Genomic DNA, 24,135 nt, shown 5'->3' with positions numbered 1-24,135 from the left:
GCCCCCCCCCGGGTCTTGAGCACTGCCTGCACCCTAGGCAGCTGCCTTGCCCACTCACTCTCCTGCCTGCCATTTGCACCCGCACCCCAGGCCAGCTCGAGGCCAGGGCCCAGACTCCAGTCTGGCCTAGGTCACTGCTACAGATCTGCCATTGCTGCAGGGGCTCTGCTGGCCAGAGAAGACTCAAGGGACTCAGGGACTCTTTTAGGCCAGCCAACTGGCAGCTACTCCAGGCCACAACCGTGGAGCAAGAGACCAGGGTCAGTCAACACCACCCCAGGTCTGGGCCCAGAGAGGAAGGAAGTCGAAACAACCGGGGTCCTCCCTCAGGACCAGGAGGGGACCTGAGCAGCCAACACAACTGTGGGGAGGGCATCCTTGGTGGCACAGTGGTTAAGAATCCGCCTGCCAATGCAGGGGACATGGGTTTGAGCCCTGGTCCCGGAAGATCCCACATGCCGCGGAGCAACTAAGCCCGCACACCACAACTACTGAAGCCCGCGCACCTAGAGCCCATGCTCTGCAACAAGAGAAGCCACCACAGTGAGAAGCCCGCGCACCACAACGAAGAGTAGCCCCCGCTCGCCGCAACTAGAGAAAGCCCGTGCGCAGCAACGAAGACCCAACGCGGCCAAAAAAAATTTTTTTAAACTGTGGAGAGGGTGGGCCGGCAACAGCAGAGACGCCCCACCCCACGGATATCCTCTCCACTGCTCTATGAAAAACTTTTTACTACAAAATTTTTACAAGTAGGCGCTGGGCTTGCTCCCAGCTTGTGGGTTCTGACCCTCCCCCTAAAACCTAAGACTGGGGGTGGGAAGGGACTCTCAGGACTCCATTCCCTGGGGACCCAACCCTGCATTCACAGGCTGAGGGCTGCGGGGTGCCTGAATCCCCACCCCCATTAAGAGGAGGAGGAGCACTAGGCCTTGCGATGAAGCCAAGGCTGGAGTGGGCAGGAGGGGGCTGGAGTCGGTTCCCTTCATCTCTCCGGGCCAAATGTGGGCGTGGGCGCTAGAGTCTTGCTCCCGGGCTTCATTAGGGACAGAGGTGTTGAGAGTGGGGTGGGGTGAGGCATAGGGGACTTAGGGCTGGGGCAGCTGCCCCCAACCCGCCCCTAGATGGCGCTCGGCGACTTGGCAGAGCACGCCCGGTGCAGCAGAAGGACGGACGCAGCCAGGGGCATGGCGGCGAAGAGCAGAAGGAGGACGACCCAAGAGCTGAAGTCTGTGCCCTTGCGCAGCCCGGGCGGGTCGGCGGGGATCAGGTTGGTCAGGTTCAGCATGTAGCCAAGCGCCCAGCCGACCGCGGTGTCCCCGGCCTACGGGTGGGAGGGGCGGCCTCAGCCTCGGCGCAGCCTGGGAGGCCCCGCCCCCCTGCGCGCGGGCCCACCGGCTCCCACCTTCTTCTGGAAGGTCACGCCTCCGAAAGCGCGCTCGTCGAAGCCGTAGCCGCGGCACAGCAGCTGCTGCACGAATGTGGCCCCAGCGCAGTAGTCGGGCAGGCGAGCCCGCTCCCCAGGCGCCCGAGCCTGCAGCTGGAATGCAGGTGGGAGACTGTAGGGCCAGCGGCCACCGGGAGGTCTCTGCCCCACCAGACACAGAAAGGCAATGCAGGGCTGGAGACCCCACCGCAGGTCCCAGAAAGAACGAGGCTGAGGGAGCCACCCCCAGGCAGAGCTCTTTCCTCAGGGAAGAGCAGCGTGACTTCTGGATGGCAGCAAGCACCTGTGCCTGGGAGGGGGACCTCCAGGGGACAGCAGGGATGGCCACGCAGGGGGCAGAGGGCTGCAGCAAACTTGGCGATGGTCGGGGTAACAGGAGAAGCTCTAGGCTTGACCCCAGGCCCCTGGGCTTGCCTCCCGATCCCCACTTTCCCAGCACCCCCAAGTCTGTCTGAGACTAGCGACGAAGAGGACAGGATGGGGCCTCCGTCACCACTGAGCCCCACTCCAGAGACACTCCAGTGCCTCTCCTGGAGTCACCTCTTCCTCTGCATGCGCGAACCCCTCCATCCTTCACCTGGAGCCAGTGTCCGGTCCATGGTGGCAGCCAGAACCCTGGGGGTTTCTCACTCCCCCACCCCCAGTTCTATCTGCTAAGTCTCCCCTGAGTCCTCTGCTGCTCCCCTGCTTGGCTGTTCTCCCCCACACTCTCCCAGCTACACTCCTCCCCACCCTGTCCACTCCATGCTCCCTGCTGCCCCAGGGCCTTTGCACTGGCTGTTCCCTCTGCCCTCCTGATCTTGGTTCTAGGGTCAGGCCTCAGGGAGGCTTCTGCAATCTCATCTGGCTCCCGGCCTCCTTGCCGTAGCCTGGCCACTTTTCAAGTATGATTAACAGTGTATCCCCCACTGCAGTGGGCATTCTGAGAGGCCTAAGACCTCCTCTACTCGTAGAGCAAATGAATGATCGGGACGCGTGACGCTGGCTGGCTGAGCCCCCTGCGCAGCCCTGGAGGAGGGGGGTGCAGGCCTCACCTCACTCCACGTCTGGTTGCAGATGGTGACCACGGCCGCCTCTAGTTGCTGCAGGGTTGCCACAGGCAGCCCCATCACAGTTCTCAGGAAGTCCACCGTGTAGAAGAAAGCAGAGAAGGCCTGGGAGGGGGGTACAGTCACACCGTGACCAGACCCCAAGCACTTCAGGGCACGCCCCCGGCCCCCCACCCCCAGTCCTCTGGACTCACAATGAACTTTCCAGCCAGAGGGGGCTGGAAGATGCCGTTGAAGGAGCATCTAGAGAAGCGGCAGGAGGAGAAGTTAAAGAGCTCAGAGATGAGGCCACGGCACAGGGCAGGGTCGCTGCTTCCCGACAGGCTGACCTTGGCGCTTCTGTTGAAAGTCTGGGGCCGCTGGGCTGCAGTGCATGGCGACTCATACACATCCTGGAGCAGCACATGAGTGGAATAGCCCTTCGGCCAGCAGGGGTGGAAGCCATGGGTCTGGGCAGATGGCAAGGGTGTGTGTGGCAACACCGCCACTCCAATCACTGCCCACCATCCCCACCCTAAGACCCTAGGAGGGCCTCCCCAGAGGACCAGCTGATAAATCTCCCACAAGTTCCACTTTGGCAACATCACTTCTGAGCTCAGGAGCAATCCATGGCTCCCCCTTCTTGCTGGACAAAAACCAACCCCCTTAGGCAGGCAGTCCAGGTCCTCTGAGATCTGGCCCTGGCCCTCCTTTCTCCCCAGCCAGCCAGTCACCAGGCTTACCTCCAGCCCCTGGGCCTTTGCCCATGCTGGATTCCTGCCCACCTGTCCTTACAGCTGATGAAAGCCCGACGTTGGTTCCTGGAGAAGCCCCCCTCAGTATGGCTGCTGTTCAGGCTCTGCTCTGGGCCCTTGGTCCCCACTCCCCCTGGCTCCCTACCTCCAGAAGGACTCAGTGGAGGGTACCTGGAGTGCACTGGCCAGCAGCCTCCAGAGGACCTGGTCACGGCCATAGCAGAGGAAGCTGTGGGTGTAGACGCGGTAGTGCTGGCCGTAGAGCCGCAGCTGGACCTCATTAGCCGGATCCTCAGCTGGGCTGGCCGTCTCGAAGGTGATCTGTGTGGAGGCGCCCCCCAGGTCCATGGCCCCCAGCGTCCCCTTCCTTGGCCGGAACCACTGGCCCACCCAGCCATACTGTGGGAAGTGGAGGTTGAGGTCAGCCAGTGGGTGGGTGCCCACACCCCCGGCTCATCGGGCTGGCCACCGGGCCCACCTTGATAAAGTTCTCTAGCAGGTAGTTGGCGGTCACCCAGCCAAACACCCCCTCATCCTGGGCCGAGAGGATGCGGGCACCACGGAAGTCAAAGGGATACTGGGTCAGCGTCTGCGTCGCGGCCGCGAGCACGTTGGCCGAAGCCTCTGGACTGGTTAGGCTGTGACACAGGGAGGACTCTGAGGGGCATCTTCCCCAGGTGGCCGTGATCCTGCTGCTGGAGTGCACAGCCAGCCGAGGGGGCCCCAGCCCAGGGCTGCTGCTGGGGTGCACAGCCAGCCGAGGGGGCCCCAGCCCAGGGCTGCTGCGGGGGACATGCGGGGCCCACCCTGTGCTGAGGCTGTCGTGGTCCCCGGGGCCAGGAGGTCAGGGGATGGCACACTCACTTGAGCAGGCGCATGCCCGCTGTGGCTCCCAGGTAGAGGGGCGTGCCTGCGTGTCTCTCCTTGGGCACATCCCGAAGTGCCTGATTCAGGCATTCCACAAGACTCTGCCCAGCCCCAGAAGGGTTGTCAGCGTAGCTAGAGATGCCCCCACCTAGAGGGAGGCAGCAAGATGGGCCTAAGCCTGGTGGGCAGCCTCTAGGCGGACCATAGGCCAGCAGGGCGGGGGCGGGGGGGGAGGGGCTTGTGCTCCTAAACCAGGTGGCAGCTGAGACCAGTGCAGAGACAAAAGGGCCCACCCGTGTGCCACCCACAGTCTCTGAGCTGCCACCTGCCCAGTGGATGTGCACACAGGTGCCAGGACAAAGCACTGGCTATTGTCAACACAGCCTAGCCTGCCCAGGGGCCTGCCTGGGTGTGCCCACTGGCTCCTCGGAACCCCTTCTGCCCCACCTGGGATGTAGAGGCCAGTCTTGGGCCAGGGAGGGCCCAAACCTTCCAACTGTTTCCTGGGGCTTCTTTTCTAGGAAAAGAAGGGACCCAGCCTTTTCTAGGAAAAGAAGGGACCCAGCCTGTCTTTGGGGGAGCTCCTGCAGCTCCTGCCTGGACTGGGCCCCACCTGGCATCAAGCAGAGGGTTCTGATGGCTGGTGTCTGCAAAGGCTACGGCCAGAGAGGGCTCCTGAGGCCCTACAGTGAGTGGGTATCCAGGCCAGGGACGCCTAGTGCTCAGGGGACCCTTACCACGCACATCACAGGAGCTGTGCTGGCCCACGATGCCTGTGTCGTTCTCTTTGTCCGCTGGCCACTTGTAGATGAACATGGATGTGTGGGAAGAGCCAGCATCCAGAACGATGCCATACTGGGGGTGGGGGGAAGGTCAGCCTCAGGAGGGGGGCGGGGCCCTGAAGCCATGCCCTTTGACTCTCTTAGCTCTCCAGCCCACCCCACCGCACCCCACCCTGTGTCAAGGGTGGAAGCTTCAGAATGAAGTTCTGAGGCTCAGAGAAGGCCAGGGACAATCACTGTGACACAGCTTGGTTGGGGGGAGGATAGGAGTGGAGGTGGATGGCCCTCTGGCTGCAGGAGTCTTCCTGGCAAGGGCAAACTGAGGGGCGGGATCAGAGTCAGGGGTCCCGGGACGACCCTTGGAAACTTGCCCGGGGGGCATGAGGTCCCCAGGCTGCAGGAGAAAAGCTACAGCTTCAAGAAGCGCCCCTTCGGGCCAGCTCTTCCTTCCTCCCCTCTGTCCCTATCTCTCTGACCTCAGCCCAACCTGAGGATGTGGAAGTGAGGGCCCCAGGGGGAAGGCTGGACTGAGGCTGAGCGTGGGCCTGCGATAAGCAGACACCCCCTCCCTGGGCCTCAAAGGCAGGGCCACAGAGAGCTGCCCCGGCACCACACGGGCCTTCCAGGCAGGTCGGGTGGGTGAAGGGGCCGCTCTGGTCCTCTCCCTGACACAGGAAACTCCAGCAGCAGCAGGCCAAGTGGCCCGCCCCACCGCACCCCTACCGGGTGGTCGCCCTTGACTACAGGACATCCACCCCAGCGATCTCCATTCTGGGCTCCTGGGCCTTAGAGCACCCACCATCCACCCACGCACCAAGCCAGCCCACAAGCCCAATAGAGGGTTAGGGAGGGCGGGCTCCTGGAGGCTGAGTCTGGCGGGGATGCGTGCGGGGATCAGGCCTAGCCCGCTCCGACCCCTTCAGGACCAGCCAGGGCTGCCCCCGCACTGTGGGAGCCACCGGAGAGGCTGGGGAGGAGTCCCTGGGCCCCAGCGCCTGTTGCACCCCATCTGGGCCAAACCCCGAAGCGATGCCTCCCTGGAGGCCGAACGTGTTGGGGGCGCGGGCCGGGCCGCGGCCTGGGGCGCCCCGGGGGGTGCGGAGAGACGCCCCTCGGCCGCGCCGCGAAAGGCTCCGCGGCGAGCGGCGAGCTCCCGGGACTTCGGCCTCCCGCACCGCGTCCCCCGGAAGCGCCGCTGCCGCGCCCTGGACCGGGACCCGGAGCGCTGGTGAGGGGCCTGGGACCTCATCCCGCCGGGCCGGGAGCGGAGCGCGCGGGGTCCCGGCTGCCACGCGGGCGCAGCCTGGCCCTGCTCGGTCCGAGCCTCCCCGCCCGGCGCCCCGGCCCAGCCAGCAGCTCCCGGACTGCGCCGGGTGGCCAGGGCGCTCCAGCGTGCACCTTGAGGGCGGGCGGCTCCCGGATGTCGCGGGTGGGGACACACAGCAGCAGGAGGCCGGCGAGGCCCGCCGCGGCCAGCAGCAGCGGCGGCAGCAGCGACAGCGCCTTCCCGGCCATGGGGGCGCGGGGTGGACCAGGCGTTGACGGCGCGGCGGCGGGGAGCCGAGAGGCGGAGGTCCCGGGACCGCGGGGTAGGCGCCTGGGGCGGGGCGCGGACCCGGTCCACGGCTGCCACGCCCACTGGCGGGCCGCCCCGCCCACCTCCCGCTTGGCTCCGGAGCACAGGTGAGAGACGCGGCGGCTGAGTCACCCGCGCTGCCCCTCCCGGCGCCGTGGTCTCAGCCCAGGTGCCTTGAGGCTATGTCCCACCTTCCTCCTTCCTGTCCGCTCAGCCCCAAAGATTCACCCCTTCTGACCTGTCCCCCTGACCTGTAAGTGCCTGACGACCACGCTCTGCCTCTGGGCACTCCGCTCCAGCAGGACCTAGAGAGCCCCCAGCCCCTCCGGCCTTAGGGCACGGCGGCAGAAGGCCTGGCCTGGGGGTGGGCTGGGCTGCCTCCCAGGCAGGCTTGTTCCAAGGGTCATGCCGCTGCAGAGCTGGCTTTCCCCTGGCCTGGTCCTGAAGGAAGGAGGCAACGCCAGCTACAGGAACCACGTGGGCTCCCTGCTGGGTCCCTGCCATGCCCTCCCGGCAAGAAAGGGCTGACCAGCCTGCGATGCTGACCCAGTCCTGGGCTGCATGGCAGGGCACCGCCCTGGTCACCCCCCAGGACACTGAGCTGACCCAGGCTGTGCCTGCTCTGGAGGTGCTGAGACCTCAAAGCTGAGTGCCAAGCAGGGTGAAGCCAGACCTACTCCACACAGTTCCAAGGTGACAGATGAGAGCACAGGCAGAGAGAGGGACAGGATGGCCACAGCCACACCATGCCCAGAAACAAGAGAACCCACGCTCAGGCTGGCCCAGCCCCATCCCGGTGGCCCCCTTTGCCTGGGGGACCCAGAAGCCTGGACTGGGGAGGCCAGAGGCTTCCCAAGGAGGGAGGAGGAGCCTCTGCACACAAAGCCTCATCCTGCGGATGAGGGAGAGGGTCCCCCAGGCCGGGCTTGTCAGCGCCCACGTCCCTGTGCACTGGGCTAAGTGCTCAGCTGGTCGCAGGACCCAGCTCTGCCCTTCCACCCCATGAAATGCCTGGCCACTATGCTTGGAATCCCCATGGGCCCTGTGTGCCACCCTGGCCAAGCATCACCCCTTTCTCTGGCCAGGGGCCACCCCCATTTTGTGCAAAATAGGAATTCCAGCAGCAGGGAGCCATGTGGCAAGACCACCCAGGAGAGCCAGCAGATGGGGGCGGGGTGGGGGCGGGGTTAGGGGACCAAAAGGACAGCCTTTGATGGGCACAGGGTCTGGGCGACGGCCCGGCCGGCTGGAACCGGCAGGGACAATTGGGATCGCTGGGACGGCTGCCCAGGCTGAGGGTCTGGTGTCCCAGGCCCAGCAAAGGAGCCTTTCTTCCAGCTCAGGACCCCAGTGGGAAGGGTGGGAGACCTGGGACGTTGCTGGGCCTCCCCAGCCCCACCGGGGTGGGCCCCAGCAGAGAGACACTGGGTGTGGCAGGCCAGCACAGGGCTCCAGGCCCCGTTATCCTGCCAGCTCTCCTCCCCCTCCCACAGGCCCTTTCTTCCACCCCAGAAAGTTCAGAGGAGCCAGAGGCCTGCAGTTTAGGCTAAAACATAAGAGACAAAGGCGGCCCAGAGAGAGGCCAGCACATGAAAGGGCAGCAGACACTGGTGCTGCTGGCCGGCCCCTGCCCCCTCCTCACCCCTCTAGGCCCAAGGGAGCCCCGCCAGGCCTGAGAGGAGGGGTCCTGGAGAACAGAGAACTGGGCCCAGACTAGCCTGGGAAGAGAAGAAGGGAAGAAGGCAGGGGACATGGAACAGCCACGGTGAAGACTGGGAGTGAGTTCTCTCCCAGGGAGACCAGGGCGGGAGTGCCCCTCTTGGCCCAGAGACTTCCTTCGATGGGACCCTGGAAACTGGGCTGGGGGACAGGCGACAGGGAGGCCCTGGCAGGAGCCCACCAGCAGGAGGGGGCTCTGGCGGGGCAGCCCCAGGCCTTGGGCCTCCGGGAACCTCAGCAGGGGTGGGGCTCCAGATGCACTGCACATGGCTTGGCCCTGGCTCCAAGCAGAGGCATGTGGCTGCAGAGAGGTGCCAGGAGAGGGGTCCTCAGAGCCCTCCTCCCCCCGACAGGATCCAGACCTCCCAGGGAGGCCGGTTAAGGTCTTGGCTGCCCCTGGCTCAGTCTCTCCATCGGAAGCCGCAGTGTCTTGTGGCTGAAACATCTCCTTCACTCACTGCACCCTTTCTACAAGTGCTCATCAAGCCATTCAACAGACGTTTGCCGAGCACCTCCTATGGGGCCAGAGGCATACCAGGCTCCCTGCAGGCACAGTGAACGAGGGATGCTCACGGACTCCATGGTATGTGGGGGGACCCACCATCGGTCCAGGGGAGAGCAGGCTTGTCAGAGGCTCCCTGGGTTGGGGGAGGCCCGTGCTGCCTCGTGAGATGCAGCAGACAGACAGGAGAGCAAGTGCGGCACACATGTCCTGTGGAAAGAGTCACAGGACAGGAACAGGCATATCACAGAGGCTTCGCTCGTCCTGACCAGAGGTATCTACTCTCCTGACTTCTGTACTTGCTACTCTCTTGCGGTTCTTTATAGTTTTCCATCTTTCTAAATAATATATTGTGCTGTTTCTCCTGGTTTTTTTTTTATTTTTTAGAATTTTATCTTTTATTTATTTTTGGCTGCGTTGGGTCTTCGTTGCTGCACGCGGGCTTTCTCTAGTTGTGGTGAGCAGGGGCTACTCTTGGTTGTGGTGCGTGGGCTTCTCGTTGCGGTGGCTTCTCTTGTTGCGGAGCACGGGCTCTAGGCGCGTGGGCTTCAGTAGTTGTGGCATGCGGGCTCAGTAGCTCTGCGGCATGTGGGATCCTCCCGGACCAGGGCTCGAACCTGTGTCCCCTGCATTGGCATGCGGATTCTTAACCACTGCGCCACCAGGGAAGTCCTTTTCTTTCTTTTTCTTTTTTTTTTTAATACCGGAATGCTGTTCTGGAATTTGCTCCTTTCACTCCCATTGTATGTTTGGGGTTCAGCATGCTGACTTGTGAAGCTGTAGGGGGTCCGCCCTGTGGCTGCGTTGTCCTCTGCTGTGAGTGTTGCAAAGCTCACATTTCCTCTGTGAGTGTGTCGGGGGTCCTGGCTTCAGGCTGTTTTCACTAAGATTGCTCCTGTGCACATTTGCACACGGGCAAGCCTTTCCCTGGGGAATAGCTTAGGAGCTGGTAGCCAGAGCGCACCTGTGTGTTCAGGTTCACCTGCAAATAACTGTACTGTTTTCAGGATGGTGGCGCCACCTGGTGACCTCAAGAGCACACACCACCATTTTGGTTGGTATTGTGCAACTCTTGGATTTTGGAGAAGCCGGTGAAAAAGAAATCACTTTGAGCTTTTTTTTTTTTTTTTTTGGCTGCGTTGGGTCCTTGTTGCTGCACGCAGGCTTTCTCTAGTTGCGGTGGGCAGGGGCTACTCTTCGCTGTGGTGCGCAGGCTTCTCACTGCAGTGGCTTCTCTTTTTGCAGAGCACAGGCTCTAGGGCATGCGGGCTTCAGTAGTTGTGGTTCGCGGGCTTCAGTAGCTGTGGCTCGCGGGCTCTGGAGCACAGGCTCAGTAGTTGTGGCGCACGGGCTTTGTTGCTCCGCGGCATGGGGGATCTTCCCGGACCAGGGCTCAAACCCGTGTCCGCTGCATTGGCAGGCGGATTCTTAACCACTGTGCCACCAGGGAAGTCCTCTCTTTGAGCTTTTAATGTCATTTCCTTGATTACTAAAGGAATGGAGTCTTTCCTGTCTTCCATGAGGCATCTTTTCAAATCTTTGTTCATTCTCTAGGGATTGTTTATCTCTTCCTTATAGATTTGCAGGAATTCTTTATGTATACTGGGGACATGAGTCCTTTGCAGTGAAATCATGGAAGTGCTTGATTAGTCCAGATGTATCCGTTTTCTGCTCTATCATTTGCTCCTTTTGGGTCCTGTATGCGTAATCTATCATGAGGTATTTATCCACCGCTAATGGATTGGCATAATCTTGTTTAAAGTATCCTGTTAGTGGGAATTCCCCAGTGGTCCAGTGGTTAGGACTCCACGCTTCCACTGCAGGGAGCACGGGTTCAGTCTCTGGTCGGGGAACTAAGATACTGCATACAGTGCATCAGGGAAAAAAAAAAAAATCCTGTTAGCATCTGCTTAATTTCTGCAGCATATGTTGTTATTTTTTTAATTGCTAACATCATTTTATTTCTGCCTTATCTCTTTTATTATTCACTCATCCAGGCAGATGTTTCTGCACTTCGTTAGTTTTCTCAATCCAGTTTTTGCCTTTATGGATGTTTTCTATAAAGCATGTTTGTTTTCTATTTCACTAATTTCTGCTCTAACCTTTATTATTCTTACTCAAATATAACTTTATGTGAGCAGGAGTTTTCATGTCTCTTTTGTTCGGATGTTCCCCAGCATCAAGAAAAGTGTCAGGGGCTTCCCTGGTGGTGCAGTGGTTGAGAGTCCACCTGCCGATGCAGGGGACACGGGTTCGTGCCCTGGTCTGGGAAGATCCCACATGCTGTGGAGCGGCTGGGCCCGTGATCCATGGCCGCGCAGCCTGCGCGTCCGGAGCCTGTGCTCCGCAACAGGAGAGGCCACAACAGTGAGAGGCCCGTGTACCAGAAAAAAAAAAGTGTCAGGGGATTCCCTGGTGGTCCAGTGGTTAGGACTCCACACTTTCACTGCCCTCATTCAATCCCTGGTGGGGAAACTAGGATCCCACAAGCCACGTGGCGTGGCCAAAAAAAAAAGTTTAAAAAAAAGTGTCGGGTATATATATATATACTCAATAAAAATATTTTAATATAATGTGATATGATTTCTTTTTTCTATATTCGTTGTATTTATTTCTGCTATTTCTTTTTTCAACTTCTGAAGTTCAATGCTTAGTTCATTACTTACAAGGCTTTCTTCTTTCCTAATGTATCTGAGTGTCTATATAAATTTCCCTCTGGTCTCTGCTTTTTTGTTTTTTTTTTTTTGCGGTACGCGGGCCTCTCACTGTTGTGGCCTCTCCCGTTGCGGAGCACAGGCTCCGGACGCGCAGGCTCAGAGGCCATGGCTCACGGGCCCAGCCGCTCCGCAGCATGTGGGATCTTCCTGGATGGAGGCACGAACCCGTGTCCCCTGCATCGGCAGGTGGACTCTCAACCACTGCGCCACCGGGGAAGCCCTGGTCTCTGCTTTTGATGCACACCCTTTTTATTTTCATTTAGATAATTTTTTTTCATTTTCATTGTGATTTCTTATTTGACGTATGAATTGTTTAGATGTGGGTGTGGGTTTTTTCCTTTTTTTAAATTTATTTTTTCCTGTTTTTTGTTTTTTATTTTTTGTGTGTTTTTTCTCCCCCCCCCTTTTTTTGTTGTTGTTTCTTTTTGCTTTTGTTTCTTTTGGTTTTGGTTTTTGGCTTTTGGGGGGAGGTGTGTGTGCTTTAATATCCAAAAGTCTGGGCTTTTTTCTGAGGTACCTGCATCGTGGTTACATCATGTAGTCTGCATGAGAGCAATCTTCTGATATTTGTTGGATTGCCTTTTGGGCCCAGCATGTGGTCATAAATAGTTATAGATGCTCCCCGTGTGCTTGAGAAGAATGTGTATTCTCCAATTAGTGAGTGTCTTAGTCTGGATTTGTCCATTAGATCAACATTACCAATAATGTTTAAATCTACTATATCCTATTGATTATCAAGAGATATATGTTAAAATTTCTCACTGTGATGGTGAGTTTGTCAATTTTTCTTTATAGTTCTGATAAGTCTTGCCGTATATATATATATATTTTTTTTTTCTAACATGTCGTACAATAGCAAAACCAAGAAATTGACATTGGTACAACCTAAGGAGCTTACTTCTATTTCACTGGTTTTACTTGCACTCATTTGTGTGTGTAGCTCTCTGCAATTTTACCACATGTGTAGCCTTATGGAACCACCACGACAACCCAGAAATTCAATTGAACCATCCCCCCGAGACCCCTCACACTGCCCTTTAGCCAACCCACACCCTCCATCTCCATAATCATGTTATTTCCCAGTTGGTACATGAATGGGTCACACATAATGTATCCTTTTGAGATTGGCTCTTAATACCCAGCATAATTTCCCTGAGGTGCATCCATGTTGTTGTGTTATCCATAGTTCCTTCCTTTTCATTGCTGATTTGTATCCTGTGGTGTGGATGGACCATAGTTTGTTCAAACAGTCACCCATAGAAGGAAGGACATTTGAGCAGTATCTAGTTGGGAGCTACTACCAGTGAAGCTGCTACGAACAATCATGTACATGTTCCTGCGTGAAAATACGTCTTCGTTTCTCTGGGATAAATGCCCAAGAATGCAATCGCTGTGTGTATGATGTGTTAGGGTGCTCCAGAGAAAGGAAGGAAAACCAACAGGAATATATATATGGGAGTGGCAGGGGGGAGAGAGGGAGAGAGGGAGAGAAACAGATTCATTTTAAGGAATTGGCTCATGCGGTTGTAGGAGCTGGCAAGTCTGAAGTCTGCAAAGCAGGTCAGCAGGTTGGAACCCAGGGAAGACTGGATGTGTGTAGCAGTCTTGAGCGCAAAAGCAGTCTGCAGACCGACTTCCTTCCTTTCGGGGGATCTTAGTCTTTTTTCTTAAGGCCTTCAACTGAGTGGATGAGGCCTACCCACACTATAGGGAACAATCTGCTTTACTCAAAGCCCACTGGTGTAAACGTCAATCATATCTAAAACATACCTTCACAGCAACTTCTGTGTTTGACCAAAGGATTGGGCACCATATCCTAGCCAAGCTGACACATGAAATTAACCATCATACGTGGTAAGTCAATTTTATTTTATTTTATTTTATTGTTTTTTAAAATAAATTTATTTATTTTTGGCTGCATTGGGTCTTCATTACTTTCTCTAGTTGCTTTCTCTAGTTGCGGCGTGCGGGGGATACTCTTCCTTGCAACGCGCGGGCTTCTCATTGGGCGGCTTCTCTTACGGTGGAGCACGGGCTCTAGGCGTGCAGCCCTCAGTAGTTGCGACACTCAGGCTCAGTAGTTGTGGCTCGCGGGCTCTAGAGCGCAGGCTCAGTAGTTGTGGCCCACGGGCTCCGTTGCTCCACGGCATGTGGGATCTTCCCGGACCAGAGCTCAAACCCATGTCCGCTGCATTAGCAGGCGGATTCTTAACCACTGAGCCACCAGGGAAGCCCCTCAATTTTAGTTTTAAAACGAATTGCCAAATTATTTTCCAGAGTGGTTGTAGCATTCAACATTCCCACCAATACTGAGTGAGTGACCCGGTTTCTCCCCATCCTCACCAGCACACTCTTATCAGTGTTTCACGTTAGCCGCTCTCATTGGGGTGTAGCCATTCTCACTGTAGTTTTAATTGGAATTTTTCTAATGGCTAATGACACTGAACATTTTCTCACATGCTTATACGCCATCAGTATGTCCTCCTCGGTGAAATGTCTGCATATCTCTGTGATTTATATTTTGGTATTGGGTGATTACAACTTTAGGGTTGCTATACCTTCCTGGTAAATTAAACTTTTTATTATTAGATAGTTACTCTCTTCAACACTACTAATGTTTCTTGCCTTAAAGTCTATTCTGTGGGCTTCCCTGGTGGCTCAGTGGTTGAGAGTCCACCTGCCGATGCAAGGGACGCGGGTTCGTGCCCCGGTCCGGGAAGATCCCACATGCCGCGGAGCGGCTGGGCCCGTGAGCCATGGCCGCTGAGCCTGTGCGTCTGGACCCTGCGCTCCACAACGGGAGAGGCCACAGCGGTGAGAGGCCCATGTACCGCAAAAAAAAAAAAAAACAACCAAAAAAAACCTCCCACTGAATCCACAACAAAAACGAATACATATACTAAATGCAAGCATGGACTAAACATGGGTTCTCTTAATCAGATATATTCAAGGCTAGTAGATGTTAAAATTTTCAAGCATCAACTGCCTAAGAACAGCAGACCAGCGCTTTGCCAGACCTAGCTAAGAAAGAAAGTCTACAATTTTATTTCTTAAGGTGACTTGGTATATAATATCCCAAGACAATGATTACCTTTCTCATTTTACATGAAAGGTGGCTGTATTTCAGGTATGTTTTATATCTTAGGTCAGGCTTTAGGAATAGCTTCCAGCTCCTAAAATTTTCAAAACAATTATACCTACCATTCTGCACTGTCCATTTTCTTTTATTTTTTTAACTGCAGAGTACTTTTATATTTACTGTCAATTTGACCCTCACTCCAACTGAGACTGGCACAAGTATTATCTTTACCAAGTCTCCCTTCAGCTATGCTGAAATTTTCCATCTGAAGTCCATTTGAGTTTTAAATTTTTATATATACTATAAATTCCTGGTTCTGTTAGATTCTTTTTCATGCTATCAGTCACCTTTATAGAAGAGAAGATTACACTTTTTTTAAACAGAATAAGAAACTATAGACTATTCCTTGTTCATATTTTCAAGGATCTCTTTTATTTCTTCAGGCATACAAAACATAGCCATTTTATGTTCTCTGATTATTGAATATCTGAAATGGCTACAGAATCTGTTGTTTCTGCTGGCTCTCATGGTAGATTCTTTCCTTGTGGTGTTTGTGAAATGCTTTTTAAGCTGGAGATGCTCATTTTCCTTGGAACTTGGTCTGTAGGAAATCCTTGAGGCCTGGTGGAGTTGCATTGCTCTAGAGCAGAGATGTTCAGCTAAGGGCAACTTTGCCCCCTGGGCACTGGCAATGTCCATTGACATTTTGGTCACCACAACTGACTGTGTGTGTTGCTGGCATCTAGTGGATAGAGGCCAGGGATGGTAATAAACATCCTACGATGCACGGACAGCTCCCCCAAGACTTAACACGGCCCCAAACATCCCCCGCGTATGGCTAAGAAACACTCGCTGCTCTAGCGAGGATGTTTGGCTTCCGCCAGCCGCCTGGGCCCCGCCAACCTGGGGCCACTTACAATTCTCCCCTTGGGGTCTCTAGGGCCACACAGGCAGCCTGATTTCAGACTGCTAATGAATAGGATGCATTTTCCGCCCTGCATGGAAAGCCAGTGCCACGAGGCCTCTCCCTGAGTCGCGGGTTTCTTCCACACTCACCCTGCGGCTGAAGGGTCCGCCTTCTGTGGGCAGTACCCCTGGGGCAGACACTGGGTTCTGGTCCTGCCTCCCAAGTTCCGTGAAGATCTCAGGGGGGAAGCAGACACCCTCAGGGCAAACGCTACCCGCTTTGCCGTTTCAGCCTCTGCAGGCTCGTTCCCTCTATATCCAAGGCGCAGGGCTGGGCAGGAGCCAGTCAGGTGAAGCAGGAAGTGGGTGTTCCCAGGGACAGAGCAGCACTGGCAAAGCCCAGAGACGGGAGAGCCCGGGCCGGCAGGGCTGGGGGCGGGGGACGTGGAGGTTGAACGCTGCTTGGGGCCTGGGTCTGCCCTGCGTCATGAGGAGGTGCAGCAAGGATTCGGAGCAGGGGAGGGACAGTTTTCCGTTCTGGAATTGTCCAGGGCTGTGTTTGAGGGTCTGCGAGCAGAGGGACTCCTAGTGAGGGTGGGCTCAGGGCCTGGGCAGGTAGGGGGAGTGGTCACGGGGTTGCAGTGGGCAACGGGAGGGGGAATCAGGAAAGGGGCGGCCTTGGGGAGGTCCTGGTGGGCGGGCCCCTGACGGCTGGGAGGATGCCTCCTCAGCGGGCACTGGTCCAGTCACCACACCACACGTAGGCTTCAGTGCTGGAGGCCCGATCTGGCCCTTCAGGACCAGCCCCCCTTCCATCTCAGGGAACCTGCCCAGGAGGTCTAAGTCCAGGGGCGCTTGGGCCCGCAGGAGAACCCCCCCCATCCTCTGAGGGCCGCTTGTGTGCTGGGCGGATTCGGGCCTGATCTGGGACAACCACGCACCCAGAGCCCCGCGCCCACTGGCCCCGAGTGTGGTGTAGGGATGGACTCCGGCCAGGTCGCTGCTGGTGTGGTGGAGCTGGGCCCGGCGGGGAGTAGCTGCCTGCACCTGGGACCCCTCCTCTGTGGTCAGGCCACGCCCCCCCGGGCTGTGTGAAGCTGTGCACACAACCCCTCCAGGCCGCAGGTCCCACGCTCCATCCGGGGCCGCTGACCGCTCAGCCTGCCTGTAATGCCCCTGTATGCTCAGCTGGGGGCCGGCGGGGGAAGACAGCGAGGAGCATGGAGCCCCTCTCGGGGTTGTCACCGGCCTAGCTGAGCAGGGGGTCTCCCTTAGAGCAGGAAAGGACCCCCAACGGGGCCCACCGACGGCCTCTTCCTAAGTCCTGCGGGCCCCCCTTCCTGTGATCCAGACCCAGGGCCAAGCTGGGGTGGGGGGATGGAGGGTGTGCAGGTCCCCATACCGGGGGAACCTTGGATCTGGTGAAGGGCCTGGCAAGGCTGCTGGACCTACAAGGCCCCTTGGGGCATGTCTGGGAGGCCCAGGCTGACCCCCTTCCTGGGAACAGGACCCTCCCCAGGGAGGGGCACACTTAAGCCACCCTGGTAACCACAGCCCTGGCCAGGTCACCTGGTAGGCCCAAGGCTCTGGGCCTGGGTCACAGGTTGCTTGGTGGAGTCTGGGCCAGGAGGGATGAAGGCCAACCCGTTTGTTTAGCATCTAAGGTCCGTGGGGAGGACCAAGCAGGCCAGCTTTGGCCCAGGCATGAATCCAGTGAATCCCCAACACCGTGCCCTCGGGGCTCCTCTGGAACTGGACACAAGCAGACCCCCCTTCTTAGAGGCCACCCTCCATCTGCTCCTGGCTGAGCGACAGCCGCCTAGTCTTGAGCGGGGCAAGATGCCCTTGGACCCCCGGGGCCAATCACCCACTGGACCTGCAGGTGTCCCAGCCCGCCCCAGGTTCCCCTACTCCAGGCCCCATCTGAGACACCACAGCGGGGCCTCCAAGGCCGCAGTCACCGGTGCATGTGGCGCCCTCTGCTGGCCATTCTTGGGAACGCAGCCTAGTGTGATCAGTTGGAGACCCCAGGTGGGAGGGGAGGCACACCAGCTGCAAACCCGGGGGCAGGCCTGCCCAGGGCTGCCCAGATCTGGTGAACACGAGGGGGTGCCCCCCACTGTCCACTGACAGTGGCAGGAGCAGCTTCACGCTGTGTGTTGGCATGATGAAGTCCCACCCCAGGTCAGGCCCCCAAGACCAAGATGGAGTCAATGTCTGGGGTCTCAGAACATCCTGGGGTTAGGGGAGCCCGGACTGGAAGGGAGGAAGGAGGGTGGTGCTCGGGCTGGCCCGGGCGCCTTCAGCCTCAGAGGTGGGGCTCAAGGAAGTGCCCGCCCAGGGCTGAGTGCCGGGCCGCGAGGCCCCACGTCCGTCCGTGCCTGGGGCCGTCTAGATGAAGGTGGAGTCCAGGGGCCCAGCGTCCTGCTGGCTGAGGGCACGGGCCTCAAACAGCTGCTTGATGAGGGCGGACTTCTCCTGCTCCAGCTGTGTGATACGCTCGCTCTTGTGGGTCACCTCCTGGGCGGGCAGGAGGGCCGTCAGGGCCTGCCCGGCCTCCAGCCCCCGGCCACGCGCCCCGCCCGCAGCTCACCTGGGTGAGAAGGCGGTTCTGCTCCTTCAGCACGAGAATGGTCTGCTGCTGCCAGCCGGGGACCGAGGGCGAGGCGGGGGCCAGGGCAGGGCCCAGGGGCCCTGAGGAGGACGAGGGCAGAGCCTACAGGAGGGCACGGTCAGGCAGGCCTGGCAGCCCTGGCACAGCCTCTAGGACAAGGGTGAGGGCGGCACCGAGCTGGTCTGTGGAGCACTCACCCTTCCGGCACAGGCCGCAGCCAGCAGTTCCCCCAGGCATCGGGCCACCTCCTGCACCTTGGGCAGCAGCTGCCCCAGCAGGCGGGGGCTCCCCTCAGCCCCGAAGCCCTGGGAGGCGAGTGGGGGAGGGGTGGTCAGAGAGCAGGGCCGGCCGGGGTCAGCCCCAATGCCTCGAGGGGGGTCTGCATGGGTGGGAGGAAGTCACTGCTCAGAGCTGAGGGAGCCCAGGGGTGTCGCAGCAGGTGGGGAATATCACGGGGGGTGGCGCAAGGCCCAGCACTCTGGGTGGAGGGACAGCCACTGTGCCCAGCTGGGGGTGCCCGGGTTTGGGTGGGTGATCACTGTGTGTTGGGGGAGGGCCACTCTGCCTGGGGGTGGGGGGCAGCCTAGCCCTGGGCAGCGTTACTCACGGCACTGGCCCTGCTTTGGCCCAGGCGGCGCTGGCGCTCCTGCACACGCCGCAGCTGCTGCTGGTACCAGTCCCGGCCGCGCGCCATCATCTCCAGGCCCTGCAGTAGAACCTCCTGCTCCTGTTCCAGCTCCTTCATCTGCTTCAGCTGCGACACACGGGCACGCACCATGCCAACGGGCGCGACAGCGGGTGCCGCCTGCACCTGTCTACGTCTGCAGCTCACACCAGCCCGCACAGGAACGGACCCGCCGGCCCGTGCGCACACCCGTACTCGCGTGAGCCCTCCTGCGCTGGGAAGCACAGCCCCCCTCCTCCTCCGGGGGCCCATGGCCTTCCTCGGGCCCTCCACGCAGCCCTCCCCAGGGGAACCTCCCCCTCTCTTTACGGAGAGTGGTAGGCCCCCGGCCGGTGGGCCGGCCTACCATAGCAGGGAAGCAGGCAGGGGCCGGCGCAGTGCTGGGGAGGGGGCCAAACCTTCCCCCCAAAGGCCTTCCTGACCTGGCCGTGGGCCGGCCCGCAAGGGGATTCAAAGCAGGATGGGGAGAGAGGGTTAGAACTGCCGACGGTCCTGCCACAGAATCCCCCAGAACCCGAAACCAGCTGCCCCCTCCCGGGCAGGGGGGTGGTCCAGGAGGCCACGTCTGGGGGCCAAGGACAAACCCAGGCAAGATGGAGAGCCCCCCAGAGCCCCCCGGGCCCTTACTCACCAGGTCACAGTCCACACCGTTGGTGATGGTGTGTCTCCGACGCTCCCCTCGGGCACGGGGGCCCCACCGGGCGTCCCCCACGCCCAGCTCCCGGGCCCTGCAGGCCACTGCATCTGCAGCAGAGGCGAGGGCCTGGCTCACTTCCAGGCCTGCCAAGTCAAGCTCGACTCCCCCAGCCGCGCAAAGACTCATCCCGGATCCCCTGCCAACCAACCCCAGCCATGCAGAGCCAGGTGTGCCGGCCTGCATGCCTCGGGATTCCTCAGCAATTCAGAACCTCCGCACCCTGCCGGTGCCAGGCTGGGGTCTGGTCCTCACTCGACCTCCACAAGCTCCCCTCACACCTGCCTTGGGGACAGCCGTGTGGCCGCTGAGGCTGCATGTTTGCACACACACCGGACACATGCCTTAGGCGTGAGCTCCCTGAGGGCAGGGGCTTCATCTGGCTCATCTGTGCACACCCAGGACCCACACCTCAGGGGCTCAAAGGCTGCTAGGTACAGAGCCAGCAAGGCGGCCTCTGGATTCCACTCCTGTCTCCTTGTCCGCCCAGGCCCTTTAAGGGTGACTGGAGTTCACGCAGGAGAAACGTGGGGCATGGGTGGCAGAGACCTGACTTCTCCCGGGAAGGTGACTGCAGCATAAAGTTAGTTCCCTGCATGTGTGCACCAGCCGTGCCCTCAGCAGGCAACTCCTACAGCAAATGTGGCCAGCTGCAGCCGGCTTGGGGCCGGAAAGCCAGGTACTTCCCTGCGAGAGCCTCCTGGAGGGCCAGCAGGCTTTCCTGGGGGATGGGGGAGTATGTGAAGGGCTGCCCAGGAGGGCAGGAGTGGGGTGCAGGTGAGGAGGGCACCCTCTACTGGCTCCCTAGCCCTATGCCCCGCCCGGCACAGTGGTGGGCGGGTGGTGCAAGAAGGGGGCACAGGTATGCCTGCTAGGGACACGTCCAGAGGGCTGGCACGAGGTGGCCATGCAGGCCACCAGCCAGCCCTGGCAGACAGGCTCCAAGCAGGCCGAGTTCACGTTCCAACCTGCCCAGCTGCCCGGCAAGCAGAGAAGGCACAGCGGGGGAAGGGGGACAGGACACCCTGGAACACCTGGGCTAGTTTGCACTGTCAGGTCTGCAGGGCAGACCTGGAGCCTCCAGATGACGGCACGCTGGACGCCCAGCGGCTGACCAGCAGGCAGAGGCATCATCACCCGTGTCTGGGTCTGATAGAACAGCTTGTACTTATGGAGCTCAGGCCGGCCTGGCGTGTACTCTGAGCCCCAAGAGGGAACAGGAAGCAGGACCTGGACCTCTGAGAGGCTTTGGGAAGCTGTGAACATGGAGGGCTTTCTCTTCCTGGGGTGCTGGGGGGCTCTTGGAGCTCAAGGTTTGGCACCCAAAGAGTATGCCACACGCCCTGGCCGGGCCTCTGCCTGTAAAAGGTGACAGCGAGAGCCCTGGCCTGAAGCCTAGAGAGGGACTGGTGTGAACTCTGCCCCGTGGTGGGCAACAGCCAAGTGCCCGACCCCGGACCTGGACCTCAGAGGGCTGCAGTGAGGGACCCCATGTCACACAGGGCACCAGGGCAAAGCTGGGTGGGACGACAGGACTGAGGCCCCCAAACCCCAATCCCATGGCTGATTTCCAACTGTGTGCAGCCACATGGATTGCACCAGCCCTGAACTCAGGCCAAGCACACCCAGAAGCCCACTCCCCCTACACACACCTTGGGGACAGGGAGGTTGGGCAGTGAGGCGCCTGTGTGCGGGAACCCTCAGCCTCGGGTGGGCTGCTGGATTAGCTCACCAGGGAGGCTAGGGGGTCACCGCAGCTCCAACTGGCAGTCTTGGGCTGGGGAATGTGTCCGAGCCTGGGCGGGGGGGTCCAGCGAAGCTGGCAGAGCGGTGGGCAGCACAGAAAGAGCTGGCAGCTGCCCGGGTGGAAGGCCTGCACCTGCACAGGCTGAATGGGCTGAGGGGCCCAGCCCCCGCCCACAGCCATAAAGCAGGTCTTGTTCCCAGGGCAGACTCTGGGGGACAAACAGGGGACCATTCAGCCATCTCCTGTCCCTGCCAAGTGGACCGGATGCCAGGCCATCCCCAGGGGCTGTGGTTGGTCCCTCCCAGGTGTCAGAGGTGCCACGGCTCCAGGCCTGGAAAACTGGGCTGGAGACCACCCACCCCTCTGCCTTTCCTGGCAGCTACGCCAGGTCCTCCTCCACCACCTCTGGCAGCTCCTGCCTGCCCTGGCCTCCGAGGGGGCAGTGGGCCCAGGCCTCTCGGCGGAGCTGTCAGACTGAGAGGCACCCAAGAAGGCAGCAGGGGCACTTCACAGTCTGGGGGTCCTCCCTCTACACCAGTGAGAACTGCCTCTAAGTCACCAGCTGAGCCCAAGGGCCCAGGTGTCCCCAGGTGTGGGCAGTTACTGGAGGTGGAGAGCCCCTCATACTGGACAGGTTCCCCGGTGCCCCGCTAGGATTTGGTACAGAGTGGGTTCTGACCAGCCCCTTGGCCCGGGTCCCTGAGCACACCGGGATGGGGACGAGGCTTCTTCCTCTCCGGGCCGCCAGGTGTGTTCCAGGCTCAGAAGCCGACGAAGAGCTGCCCGCTCTCGTCCCCCCGCTGGGAGATGCTCGGGCAGCACCTCTCCGGTGCGCCGGCGAGGGGAGCTACGAGGCGGGGCCGGGGTCCGCCCCGCACTCACCAGCGTCCATGTTCGGGCTCCGCTCCAGCGCCGCGCCCTGGGGCCGTTCGGGCTCCTCCGGGCCGGGCGCCGCCTCCGCCGGGCTGCACAGCTTCTCTAGGCTCCGGGCCGCGCCACCCGGGCCGGCCGGCGGGGGGCGCGCGCCCAGGGGCAGGGGCTTCCTCTCCAGGACCGTCCGCGGCTCGTCGGCCGGCGCGAACACCAGGCGCTGCGGCGGCGGCGGCTGCCCCCCGGGCCGCGCCGGGCAGCCTCCCCGGGCCGGGGCGCGCGCCGGGGCGCGCGTGCCGCCGTCGGCGCTCAGCAGTGAGGTGCGGAGGCCGGCCACGAAGCGCTCGAAGGTCAGGTAGCCACTGGCCGGGGCCACCTGGCGCAGGCCCTCGAGCACGCCGCGGGGCAGCTCGCGAGCGTCGGCGCCCTGCCAGCGGGACTCGATCTCGCGCAGGTGAACGATGCCGCGCCGCCGGTCGTCCAGGATGTCGAAGAGGGTGCGCAGGCTCTGCAGGAAGGCGCGCGGCAGACCCTCCGTGCCGGGCGCGGGCGCGGAAGGCGGCCCGCGGCCGGGCTCGGCCATTGCGGCTCCGGCCATGGCGCCCGCCGGCACGCCTCGGTCCTCGGCCTGCCCCGGGCTGGTCCCCGCGTGGCCCAGAGTCTGTCCCCGCGCGGCCCGACGGCGGGCCCGGCGGCACCCAACCCGCCGCGACAATAGCTGCGACTTTTTGAATGGGCTTCCTCTCGGCGTCAACGCTCATTAGCATTCGCGGCGGCCATTGGCCGAGGCTGACCCATCTCCTCTCCGATTGGCTGTGAGGCCGGCAGCCCGGTTTGATTTTCGAGCGGAGGGGTCGGGGCCTCGCGCGCTCCCGCCGTGCCGGGAGGGACCGGGGGCGCGCGGAGGACCCCGGCTATGAGAAGGCTGGGTCCCCCAACTCTGCCTCCCTCCCAACCTCGCGGGTGGGGGAGGGACCCCTGAGCGGCGCCCTTATACTTCCCAACCCCCACCACACCAGCCCTCCCGCCGCGGTTCCGCCTTTGCCGGGTTTGGCCGCCCAACCCACCTCTCCGAAGGGCGGGGCCAGGCGCCCTGCAGAAAACCTGTCCCCAGGTGGCCTCCTGGGATAACGATGGGGAGCGCAGCCCTCCAGACACCCACCTTCCCCCTCTAGCTCCCCTGGGCGCTCTTCGCTGAGGGTCCCCCGGCGCAACCCTGGGGCTCCTTTCTCTTGCGCCAGGCGGGCCCCAAGAGGATTGTGGGCTCCAGCCAGCTGGGCGCTTCCCCTCACAGAGGCCTCTCTGTCCCCACTGCTGCTAGCTTCTCCTCTGGCCCCTGGGGATAGCCTGGCCTTTCCTGTCGGCTGCAGGACAAAGCCACGTTTCCCGTGTCCCCAGATTCCCGTCTGCTCGCAAGATCCTCTGCTCTGGCCCCTTACTCTGGCTGGTCACTTCCTCCAGCTGCTCCTAGGGCTCTCATGGCCACCTCAGGCCAGCTAGGCAGCCGTGTGTACCGCCGCCACCACTGCCCCTGCTTCATTTCCAGCCAGAATGTGGTCACTCCGTCTGGTCAGTCTGGGAGGGGACAGGGCTTAGCCTGCAGTCCAGCTCTGGGAGGCCATGTCAGGACCAACCGGTGGAAGCCCTCCCCCAAACCCGGGAAGTACCCAAGATGCTGTCTGCCTGGGACCCCTGCCCTCACCACAGCCTGTCCTCAGACCCTGCCCTGCTCCCTCCCCACCCCTGACAGTTTTCTACATGCAGCTGTCACCTTGCCACTGAACACTGCACGTGTGTTATCTGCTGCTTTAGAAGCACACTGTCCCCCTTCAGGGGTAAAACAGCAGAGTCGCCAAACACCTCCTCCAGACAGGCTGCTGGCACAGGGCTCGGCTCCACCCTCTGGCTGGCCTGCCTACCTGGGTCTCTGTGTCCTTGGGCCCCAGGCACTGGTCTGTGTCTCAGGCTGTAAGGGCAGCTGCCCTGGCCGGGGAGTGTCCTGGGTCCATTTCTCCCCTGGGGTTACCCCTCAAATTGAGGACTCTTTTGTGGTAAGGAATCTGGGGGTTACCTAGAAAGCTGTGAGCCTGGAGTCACCCCATGGAGACTGGTCCGTCCCTGCCTTCCCAAAGTGGCAGGACCAGCCAAAG

At 60.3% G+C, this 24,135-nt stretch overlaps 2 protein-coding genes across 5 annotated transcripts; both read right to left on the bottom strand.

The window, feature by feature from the left end:
• Nucleotides 1-1,117: 1,117 nt before the first annotated feature.
• Nucleotides 1,118-6,391, bottom strand: ENTPD2 (ectonucleoside triphosphate diphosphohydrolase 2; the record flags this gene model as incomplete). 2 transcript variants are annotated; one of them, XM_082618698.1, is made up of 9 exons in its annotated part: nucleotides 1,118-1,321; nucleotides 1,403-1,537; nucleotides 2,479-2,598; nucleotides 2,688-2,942; nucleotides 3,399-3,626; nucleotides 3,706-3,865; nucleotides 4,092-4,242; nucleotides 4,832-4,949; nucleotides 6,275-6,391. In XM_082618698.1, 9 exons carry the CDS (start codon nucleotides 6,389-6,391, stop codon nucleotides 1,118-1,120), a joined length of 1,488 nt encoding a protein of 495 aa, XP_082474824.1. The 2 variants fall into 2 exon arrangements, with proteins under 2 accessions (XP_082474824.1, XP_082474825.1); XM_082618699.1 differs by having other exon boundaries at nucleotides 1,403-1,468.
• Nucleotides 6,392-14,863: 8,472 nt separating this feature from the next.
• On the bottom strand, nucleotides 14,864-22,721 carry SAPCD2 (suppressor APC domain containing 2). 3 transcript variants are annotated; one of them, XM_082614546.1, is made up of 6 exons: nucleotides 21,998-22,721; nucleotides 19,306-19,418; nucleotides 18,597-18,743; nucleotides 18,187-18,294; nucleotides 17,969-18,091; nucleotides 14,864-17,895 (listed from the first exon to the last, which is right to left on the bottom strand). In XM_082614546.1, exons 1-6 carry the CDS (start codon nucleotides 22,581-22,583, stop codon nucleotides 17,767-17,769), a joined length of 1,206 nt encoding a protein of 401 aa, XP_082470672.1. In that variant the 5' UTR covers nucleotides 22,584-22,721; the 3' UTR covers nucleotides 14,864-17,766. The 3 variants fall into 3 exon arrangements, with proteins under 3 accessions (XP_082470672.1, XP_082470673.1, XP_082470671.1); XM_082614547.1 differs by having other exon boundaries at nucleotides 18,597-18,695; XM_082614545.1 differs by having other exon boundaries at nucleotides 14,864-18,091.
• Nucleotides 22,722-24,135: the final 1,414 nt, after the last annotated feature.

Source organism: Mesoplodon mirus (genome assembly GCF_964341445.2).
Source record: "Mesoplodon mirus genome assembly, chromosome: 1".
Classification (NCBI taxonomy): domain Eukaryota; kingdom Metazoa; phylum Chordata; class Mammalia; order Artiodactyla; family Ziphiidae; genus Mesoplodon; species Mesoplodon mirus.
Note: the sequence above shows the minus strand (reverse complement) of the source record. Positions and strands in the feature narration are given on the sequence as shown.